The following is a 10,989-nucleotide window of genomic DNA, read 5'->3' on the forward strand; positions in this document are numbered from 1 at the left end:
ATTTTAGTGCATGTTCTTGAAGAAGGTGGTTGGTACAAGTTTGGAGTTCAAGGGAAGGCTTTTAGATCCATACTCCCTACTCCATTCCTAGCTCAATTGAAGTAAAAAGATCTGAACTTGCTCTTTAGAAGTCTAGATCTATGATTATGTAAGAATTGTCCTCTTTTAGACCTCATGCATTGGATCTAGTGGTTATTATCATTCAAGAGCTTTGAGTTGCCACTCTTGGCATTTTTGAGGTACAAGATGCTTAAAGTTGGCATCTTTAGGGTTAAGAGTCATCCATGCATGTGTTAAGATGATTAATGCGAGTCTTAGTGGTTATTTTTGGAAGTTGGGTCCCATTAAGACATGCAAATTAATAAAGCCACCAACTTTATCAGTTAGGGGCTTGTAATGAAGCTTCTCTGGGGTTTGGATGCTTTGGGCTGAGGTGGTTAAGTCAAAAATCGAGTTTTTGGACCTGAGCAGTACACCCCACGTAAATCTCAGTACACCCTACATACTGGTGTAGTTCCCCGATCAGGAGTTGCATGTACCCTGAGGATACCAGGGAAGGTACGCCCCGCGTAGTCTCGATGTGGGCTTTTTGGGCTAGATCTCATTTTGGGCCTTAAATGTTTGGAGTCTTGATTTTGGGCTTGTTGTATTAGGGATTTTGATAAGAAGAATATAAGTCTTGGACCCTTGTGTTGGGCTTGCCATTTTGGACAGAAGTTTAGGGTTGGGCCTTGGTGGCCCCAATAGGCTTGGTTATTTATGGGCCAGATTAGTGGACCATCTTTAGGCTTAATTTGTAGGGGCGTGGTCTTATATCCTAACTGAGTTTAATTGTAGGTTTGGATCAGTGTTTGGGATCGGTGTGCAACAGCAGCAGTTGTAGGATCTTTTCATCATCCGATGTGAGTCTTCTCACTATACTTACTTGTGTGGTAATGCATGTGTGACTGGAGGGTCTTATTCATGTTATTAACCGCGGGGTCCTTTTCGTATTATTGACTGGAGGGTCTTATTTATATTATCGACCGAAGGGTCTTATTCGTATTGTTGACCAGATGGTCTTATTTGCGTATACTGATATATGTGTTATTATGCATTCTGTCTTTGTGACTTATGTTGTTATATATTATTTGTATATATTAAGTTATGACCGGAGGGTCTTCACTGAGACACATGACCGGAGGGTCCTTATCGAGATTTAGCCACGATAGGCTAATTATTTGTGTATGTGGTATTTTGGGGGACTCACTATGCTTCGTGCTTACAGTGTTGATTTAAATGTGTTTCAGGTATTTTTGTAGATTCCAGGAAGGCAGAGTCATGATTATACACATTCACCGGCTTATGATGTCTTGTGGATTTTGGGATACTCTGATAATTTTTTGATGATGACTTATAATTCATGAAATGACTTTGATTTATGAGTAATATTTGGTAAATTAAAAATGAAAATTTTGTCTTGAAATTTGAGGTGTTACAATCCCAAATCAGATTCTCTTATCATCTATACCCAAAACATCATCATCCTCGGTCGCTACTACGGTCAGACCGAGTCAACCAAATATTAGCATGTAAAAAATAATTTTATACATTTGATGCAGCAGAGCCATTTGTTATTTCAGTTGATGTTGGAAAGGGTGTATGTCTTTGTAAACATGCTAACATTGTTCTGTCTTCATCTAATTCCTTCTTTACTCATGCAATTACTCAGCAAGCTGAGTAATACTGTTAAAAAAAGACAAATGTACCCTTCAACTTAAGTTCACACCATCCACATATAGAGAATTATTAGTACTTGGTAGAAGTGTTATTTGAGGGGTAATAACCTTTGTACCCGAGCAAGCAAGTGTAACATGGGCCCACTGCAACAGATTGGATGTGTAATGTAAGTCCCAAAATTATGGATCTTATATGATATCAATCAATCTATACAGTGAATGCGGAATGTAAACCAAAGAGAGATTCAATAACACAAGATTACTTTCAATGCACACGATTCTATTAAGAATAAATCGTCTGGTACATCAAAACGATGACTTCAGCCATGAACCGAAACTATGAGCAAAAAATATCTAACTAATCACGACTAAATACATCTACATATATATACAAATACAAAGCCTCATAAAGCCCAAACCACTAAGACCGTAAACACTAAGTGTTTATGGTTCACCCAAACGTGAACATATACAAGCCCACTTACACATTAACATTCTAAGCCCAATAAATAGAAACATTATTAACCCAGCATAAACCAAAAAAATATAACCCAGCATGTAAGATAATGTATTCTTGTTTAATTCCATATTTATTACTTGTATGAGCATGTAAATTTTCTTTAAATGGTATTTTTCAAGTACCCTTTTCATATATTAATAAGGTAGTATCCGAATATAGATGCAACACCCATAAAAATCAAGCTAATTTTAAACTTTTTCAACCTATTAAAACCATCAATTATTACAAAGTGTTTTCAAAATATTTTCAAGTCAGAGTATCCCAGAAATGAAAATCATAAAATGTGAGGAGTTGTACGATCACGCCTTTGCCTTCCCGCGATCATCTGATCTGCCTGAAACCAAAAACTGAAACTGTAAGCCCGAAGCTTAGTGAGTTCCCCCAAAATAGCCATATACACAACGATATACATATAATCACAAACAGCATACTATGGGTCCAGTCAACCATCGAGTTGGAATACCCCAAGCCCTCAACCATCAGGTTGCAATGCCAACATACTATGGGTCCAATCATCCTCGGGATGGAATACCCAAGGCCCACAACCATCGGGTTGGAATGCCCACATATTACGAGTCTAATCATCCTCGGGATGGAATACTCACGACCCACAACCATCGGGTAGGAATGCCCAGGTCTGTTGGCTCTCGCACAAAGCAGATAAGCCTCAACCACCAATCAAACATGTGCACATATAACAGATAGTCACATAACAATCTATAGATAGACAAACCAATCTAACAGGTCATAACAGTATAATAATATTGTATCTACCAAGATACTGATCTAACAGATCATAATAGCATAACATATCAGGATAACAATCCAAAAGGGTCGGCCTTGGTGCCTTAGACCCTTGAGTATAGTGAGGAAAACTCACCTCACAAATGTCGAACTAAAGTTATAAGCTCAAACTCTCGAATCACAGCCACGACCTCCACCACCCATATTTACCATGAGACCACTTCCATAAATTTCCAATTTACTAAAATACCCCCATAAGTCAAACTGGTCAACCCTTGGTCAAAGTCAAAGTCAACGATCAAGGTCAACAGTCCATGTTGACCCAACTCGTCGAGTAGAACTTACTAACTTGTCGAGTCCTTCCAAAACTCGAGAAATCTTGAAAACCTCAGTTGACTCGCCGAGTTTCCTGACAACTCGTCGATTCCATGCGTGTCCAATGTCAGGAAAACCCTAACTGACTCGTCGAGTCGTCTTAATGACTCGCCGAGTCCATGTAGAAACCAAAAATGAGAAACCCTCTTTCGACTCGTCGAGTTGAATTATGCACTCACCGAGTCCCTTCGGTCTTTTTCTCATATAGACGTTTTTAAGCCACCCTAAAGTCCCAAAATGTAGATCTAACCTCCTAGGGCATGGTTTCCACATAAAGTTGCAAACTTTACGTGCATGCATGGTCCTAAATGTCAAAACCAAGTGAAAGGGAAGGCTTAACCCAAAAAGAAGGACCTTAGCTTGCCAAATCTCATAAATTTATAGCTATAGGGACCAAAGGGAGTTCAAATATGAAGCTACGACTTCAGATCTTGTCCCAATACTCGAAGTGACTCCCAAATGTGCTAAAGATAGCCCTAAACCCAAACATGAAGAGATTTCGCTAAGGATAAGTCAATGTATCGACTTGATACGTTCAAAATGATGCCAAGATGAAATAGATTCAGATCCACAAGCTCCTCTCTGCCCCAAGCTTCTTATACTTCGTACCTCCTTCACAAAATGCACCAGAATCACTCTTTAAACCTCACAAACACTCAAGAACAAGGTAATATCAATTAAGATTTCTCTCAGCCATCAAGGAGGTGGTAAGGGACTGGAGGAAGGGACTTAAGGTCCTTTAAATAGGGTGCAAACCCTAAAAATTAGGGTTTCATCTCCCAGCTCCTACTCGTCGAGTCCGGGTCCTTCGACTTGTGGAGTAGATCCAATAATCCACACGGGCTAACCCGCCTCTATATGGCGATTTGGGGGCAACCAACACGTCGAGTAGGTCCATAAATATCTCATATAATGCTTAAAACTTGTACCTAGAAGTCAGGGTGTTACAATAGAGGATTGATATGTGTATTTTTATATATATATTTATACACTTTATCTTAATATTTTGGCCTTATTTATTCTATTTTAGAACTAAAAAGTACTCATAATGCTTTGAATTATGTTTTGCAGCTATTTGTTGCCGATGAACCACAAAAGAAAAGACTGAATCGGGAACCGGGTTTAGAAGCTAAAAGAAATCAAAATTGCTGAAAAAGTGAGTACGCCCCGCGTAAGGAAATATTACGCGCCGCGTACACCCTTGCACCGGATAGACTTGATCGCGTGATTATCTTGAGTACGCGCTGCGTAATCCTAAGTACGCCCAGCGTACTTAGGTCGGCCACAAAGATTATAAATATCGATTTTTAGCTAACCAGGAGGGGGGATTCGACTTCTAACCTAATTTAGTCGATAATTAACTTCTGTTAAGCCGTTTTGAGGGTCTAGAAGGCGGCCGGAAGGCCGTTAAGCTAACGGGAGCGGAGATCGGAAGGATTGGAGAGCGGATACATGTTGATTATCATATGGTTTGCTGACGTGACCATGTTTAGCATTCTATGGTGGTACTTTTCTGTATTTAGTTTCTGATTTAGGTGTAAAAACCTTTTACTTTGTGTTTATGATTGAATGAAGCTTTGATTATTAGACTAATTGCTATATTAAATAGTTTATTTGTGTTTAATTTATCTTGCCAAGCTTGTTAAAAGATCCTTATGTGTTAATGATGATTATTTTCTGTTAATTGTTAAGTGAATTAAGTTGTATGAACATCTGCTTGATTTACTTGTCTCTTATGATTTTTGATGACCATCGAGATTATAAGACTAGAAATAACGAATGTGAAACTAGGATTAACTTGAGAATAAGTAAGTTAATGTGTGAGCCTTGTTTGATGACCATCATCAAGAGGTTGATTAAATGTCTACATTGATTAACTATATTTACAAGTCTTGCTTGATACGAACTGAACACTAGGAAGCATGTTAGTTTAATCAACTGATCACTGTTTGAATTGACTTGTTTGCTAAAGGATTAGTTATAGTGAACGCGAATCTAATCATTTTAGGAATCGGTGAACATTGAATAAATGAATTTGTGTATGCAATTGTCTATGTTTTAAGGTGTAATTTATCTAAACCCAAGTACCTGAAGAGATGTGCTTTCCTGTTAGTTTATCGAGAGTTGTTAATTGATTTATTAAACCATTTTATTATTTTCGTGTAACCTGTAACCTATAATCAAATATATTAAGTTAATCCACCGTTCCCTGTGATCGACACCCGACTTACCTAAGCTATACTGTAATCTGACTAGGTACACTGCCTATAAGTGCATAGATAGTCTAAGTTTGTTAGGTTATAAATATTAAAATTAGTGGGTACTTTTGTGCACATCAAGGATTTTTATAACTTATAAGCAAATACATTTTCTTATAAATGGTAATGTTGAAGAAGGATTTAGGTTACCTAACATCAACAATTATAGTTGCTTATCGTCTTGTCATTGTTGGTTGGAAGGCAGTTTCATAGAATCTGTATGGTGTTGGCGTTGGTGGTCTTGTCTTGAAAGATTCACGGACTTGAATTCCATACTTATCAGCCATGGCTGCAGTTGTTGCTACTGCGAGGCTTTCCTTACTTAGCAATAAATGGGATAGAGTAAAAAAATGATATCAGTTGAAAAAACTGATAGAAAAACCTTTTTTAATCAACTTATGTACAGGAAAAACTCAAAGTAAGAAATTAATGATGTAACAGATCAAAAATCTATATTTTGCATTTTAACAAACACTCGGTGGGCATAACTCAGTTAAGGTTTTACTAAGCTTCAGAATGGAGAATCAAAAAAGCAACAAAATCAAATAAGAAAAAAGAGTTTTGATGCTTCTTTAGCAGTTGAAGAACATATTTTTTACCCACCCATTGCTCCCTCCTATCATCATTTTAACAATCATACAACATCCTTATGTGTTTTTACAACTCAAATTGTATTGACAAAAGGAGTTTGAAGATAGACTAAAAGAACACGTATCATATTAGCCATCAACCCAAAAAAATCCAGTATTCGAAATCAATAAAAAATCAGTAAAAAAGCTGAGAGCACATACGAACATACATGTAAAAAAAACTAGAAAAGTTGATGAATTACCTCTGCTTTTTTGCCTATATCAGGATAGAGACCTGAACCTTTCCCTTTCTCCATTCTCCTTTTCCATCTATATATATTACCCTCAATCTGTCATATAAAATTCCACTGACAGAATAATACAATCGAAGTAATAGAACAACATAAGAAGAAAAAAAATGGCCGTTGGTGACAGAAATCGAGAAGAGAAATCAACACATTAAACCATTGGACTAAAACGCACTGGAAAGCTGAAACCCAAAAACTCGAAAGTGAAGAAAAAAAGAAGGATCCCAAAGAATTTATGAAAACATATTGAAAACGATGGTGGTGGAAGTATTGGCCAAGAAAAACGGTGGCATCAACTAGGGATGGAAATAGTGAATATGCCGAAAATATTGTGGTGGCGGGTGTTCTGGTAATCCTTTAGGAGAGAAGACGTAGAAGATGGAGAGAAGTCAAAGTAGAGTAGTAAATTGATGGTTGAAGATGAAAGAAATTAGGAGGAGATTGATTCATAGAGATAAGAGAAAGGAATTCATACATGAACGAAACATGAAGCACAACAGATGTCAGTGAAGCAGCTCTGTAACCATTCTAATAGAGTATCAAAGGCGGTGTTGACTGAAAATTAAAGCAAGTAAAATGGGTAAAGTTTTAAACGAAAAGGAGAAAACCAAACAGTGGTCGTATTGGCAGTCAGAAAGGATCGAGAGGAAAGAAATGTTTGAGATGAAGCTGTAAACCCAGACGAAAAAGTCGAGCGGAAGAAACTGGAACGATGGTAGCTATATAAGAGGCAGTGGGAGGAAAAGGGTAGGAACGACATTAAAGGTATGTAGAAGAAAAAAAAGAAGTGGTAAACGATTCGCCAACAGAAGAAGAGAGAAAAAACTAACACAAATATGGTGGCTCTTGCCATCAAATCACGTGGAAACAATTATCTTAAAGAATGGAAAAGGGAAAAAAATAAAAGGAAACCCAACAAACAAAAAAGGAAAAAAAAATTCTCACCAATCAGAACAAAGAATTATTCACAAGTGGGCTTATCTTTTTATTATATTTATAAAATATACAAGATAATGACTTAAAATTATAATATATTTTTTTTATTGAGTATTTTTCATCTATATTAATCTATTCAACTTGTTTATATATTTCTTACTTTGTAAACATTTAGTCTTTAATATTTTTTTTCAAAATAAGTCTTTGTTGTTTTTGTACACATTAAATACTTATGACATGTTTCTTTAAGTTTTTCTCCTGATATCCTACGTGAGACAATCGTTAATGAGGTGTTCGGGGTTGTTGATGCTATGGTCATCGCGACATCGGCTGTTTGATTGCTTAGGTATTGTGTTATGTTTAGCTATTGTGTTCTGAACGTCATAACTTTTTTATATGATCTCGGATTCTAAGATATTTATATCCACGTGTTCGTATTTAAGACTACTACGACTTTCGTTTAAATTACTCCAGTTAAAAAGTAATATATAATTTTAATTACGATTTTATAAAAATAAAAAAAATAAAAAATAAAAAATAAAAAAAAACCGTTCATACATACATTTATAAAGAACGTATGGATATAATGATCATAAAAAAAAAATATATTACATTTTAACGGAAGTAATCTAAACAAAAGTTGTAATAGACTCAAAATACGAAGAAGTGATTATAAAAATCGTCAAAATCCGAAATCATATGAAAAAGTTACCCAATAGTTGAGGCCGCAATGGGCATAAGCATCAACAACCCCCAGCACCTCTTTAATGATTGTCTCACATAAGATGTTATGAAAAAAAAAACTTAAAGAAATAGGTCATAAGTACTGACTGAGCACAAAAACAACAATGATATATGTTGGAACAAAAAATATTAAAGACTAAAAAAAAAAAAAAAAAAAACAAAAAAAAAAAAAAAAAAAAAAACATCAATGACTAAATATCGACAAAATATTATAGTTTAAATAAATTGAAATGACAAATATAAAAAAGAATTTTATTTTTTGGTCAATGATAAAATATGGGGTGTTGCTAACAAGACATCCTTTAACACCTCATTGACCACTTTTTAAAAAGTCAACATATAGTTAACTACTTATAATCAGTTTTTTCGGAAAACAATACAATTTCAAACAAAAAAATATTTTAAAACTAAATTAAAATGTCTATGTGATAAAATAAGATATCTTTTGGCAACTCTAAAATTATCCATACATATAAATAAATAAAGTTTGCGGTATAATAACTCTTCCGCATTGAATAACCAACAATCCAACGGACTAAAAATCCTCCATGCTTTGAAGATGGCCCATGTCTTCCGGATGTCAAAAGAAGCTACCAGAACCTCCTCGTTTTCTTTTCCTCTGTTCTTTCCAGAAACCTCTTCTTCTTCCTCCTCTCTCTCCACCCTATAAATCCACCGTCACAATGCTCGATTCATCACACTGCAATCACAAAATATCGCGATTCTTATTGGTATCTTCCAACCTTGCTCCAATTTTGGGAAAACATCATTAACAAAGTTCGAAATGGATATCAGTCTGATGGGTTTCGACACGCCGTTCTTCCGCAACCTCCACCACATTCTTGAAGCCACCGACGACACCACCACCAACAACAAATCAAGCAATGCCGGACCTACTGGCGCTTATGTCCGTGACGCCAGAGCAATGGCTGCAACTCCGGCTGATGTGAAGGAGTATCCCAACTCTTACGTCTTCATCGTCGACATGCCTGGTCTGAAGTCCGAAGATATCAAGGTCCAGGTGGAGGAAGACAACGTGTTGGTGATAAGTGGAGAGAGAAAAAGGGAACACGATCAGGAAGAGAAGGAACGAGTTAAGTACGTGAGAATGGAGAGGAGGATTGGTAAGTTTATGAGGAAGTTTGCGTTGCCGGAAAATGCCAATTTGGAGAAGATATCGGCGATTTGTCAAGATGGAGTGCTTACAGTGACGGTGGAGAAACTGCCACCTCCGGAGCCCAAGAAGCCGAAGACGATTCAGGTACAGGTTGCTTGAAGAACAGAAACGGAGTTTGTATGTGGTGAAATTTCTTTTAAAGATCCTGAATCGTGTGAGAAGGATCCTAGTGAAGTGCGATCGATAATGTTGGTTATAAGAACTAGTTGCTTCATTGATATCTGTAATGCTTTGTTATTTTGATCTGTATTTCTAGTGTTATTTCTTATTTGTATAATCAAAATATTGTGGGTTTTTGAGACCAAATTTTGGGTCGTATTTTATTTTATTTTTTGATCGTTAAAATGAGAAAGGTGTGCTAGACACCTGTGTGCGAAAATTCAAATACGAAATTACGAAGTAATTAGTAATGTGTAATGGACATGTCCATTCATTCGAAATGGTAATGATTAGTTAATCACATGAAAATAAATTAGGTAGATTTGGGCTATTTTGTGTTTTTAGTATGTGTTTAGATACTTAAACTATAGCAAGGTTAATTTCATGTGTTGTTTCTAGATTTTATAAGGGAGAATTTCATATATGTCCTTAATAAACTTCAAAATATCATATTTGTCCAACATAATCTTTAAATATCATATATATCTTTTTTAAGATTTTAAAATATCATATTTACCCAAATTCTTTTTTTAACATTTTTTAATCATTTAAAATTATTATTTTTATCAATTGACTATTATATCTTTATTATAAAAGTTAAGTTTAAAATATCAATTAACTATCATTCTTTGTTGTAAAGGCATCAAAATAAAAAGACTAATACTTTGATTTGGGCTTTCACTCACGTATGGAATTTCGTTACGTTTCTTGTGATCACGCCTTCACAACGTTCTGGTATTCATGTTTATGATATCTTGTTGCTTCTCAAAATTATACACATTATTTATCGTAAACTTACTTCCCTTTTCATAGGTAGAAAAGTGTGAGGTGTTCCAAGATGGAGATTATACTAGTGTTCATAGGAAGTCAAACTCAGAAACAATTTGATAACAGAAAGTCGATATTACTTAGATTCCAACCTTGAGGACGGCGGACGACAACTATTGAATCAAAATTAATTATAAGTTGCATCGACCATCCGTGTATTTCAAACCGGACAAACTCGGAATTGAAAAATAAACATAGTAAAACTACAACCCAAACCAATATCAGGTTGAGGAATTATTGTGATTAGGTTACAACATCAATTTGTGTGTTAAAATAGTTTACGAACATCCCATTTACAAACCAGTTAATAGTTTGAGTCTAAAGAATTACATTTAAAGTATGTGCGTAGAACACCAAAATATAAACATATAAGAACAATCAATCCAAATCATAAAACTTAACCTGTAAATTGTGATTTAAAAAGAAAACCCAGATGAGGACGACCTCAATTGTTGAAAATTAAACAATATTTGAGATGATCTTGCCTTTAGTTAAAAAAGAAGAAGCCACACCTATTGAGAGATACGATGTAGTGAAGTGACCGTGGGTGGCGGCAGTAAGAAGGAGGCGAAGGTGTGTGGGTAATGAAGAAAATTAATTTGGGGAAAAGATGGAAGATGAATAACCATTGAAAGACAATTCATGAAAAATAA

At 35.6% G+C, this 10,989-nt stretch overlaps 1 protein-coding gene and 1 long non-coding RNA gene across 2 annotated transcripts; one reads left to right on the top strand and one right to left on the bottom strand.

Moving 5' to 3' along the window:
* Positions 1-2,415: 2,415 nt before the first annotated feature.
* Positions 2,416-7,425, bottom strand: LOC111883737 (uncharacterized). The gene is made up of 3 exons (XR_002847515.3): positions 6,448-7,425; positions 5,766-5,936; positions 2,416-2,572 (listed from the first exon to the last, which is right to left on the bottom strand). It is a non-coding gene; the product is annotated as an uncharacterized LOC111883737 (long non-coding RNA).
* Positions 7,426-8,721: 1,296 nt separating this feature from the next.
* LOC111883736 (17.9 kDa class II heat shock protein) lies at positions 8,722-9,655 on the top strand. The gene has a single exon (XM_023880061.3). It carries the CDS (start codon positions 8,957-8,959, stop codon positions 9,446-9,448), a length of 492 nt encoding a protein of 163 aa, XP_023735829.1. The 5' UTR covers positions 8,722-8,956; the 3' UTR covers positions 9,449-9,655.
* The last annotated feature ends 1,334 nt before the right edge of the window (positions 9,656-10,989 follow it).

The sequence above is a fragment of the Lactuca sativa genome, chromosome 7 (genome assembly GCF_002870075.4).
Source record: "Lactuca sativa cultivar Salinas chromosome 7, Lsat_Salinas_v11, whole genome shotgun sequence".
Taxonomy (NCBI): domain Eukaryota; kingdom Viridiplantae; phylum Streptophyta; class Magnoliopsida; order Asterales; family Asteraceae; genus Lactuca; species Lactuca sativa.

Bases quoted from the DNA above. Each gene is read 5' to 3' on its own strand.
- LOC111883736 (XM_023880061.3), top strand. From the start codon at position 8,957: ATGGATATCAGTCTGATGGGTTTCGACACGCCGTTCTTCCGCAACCTC.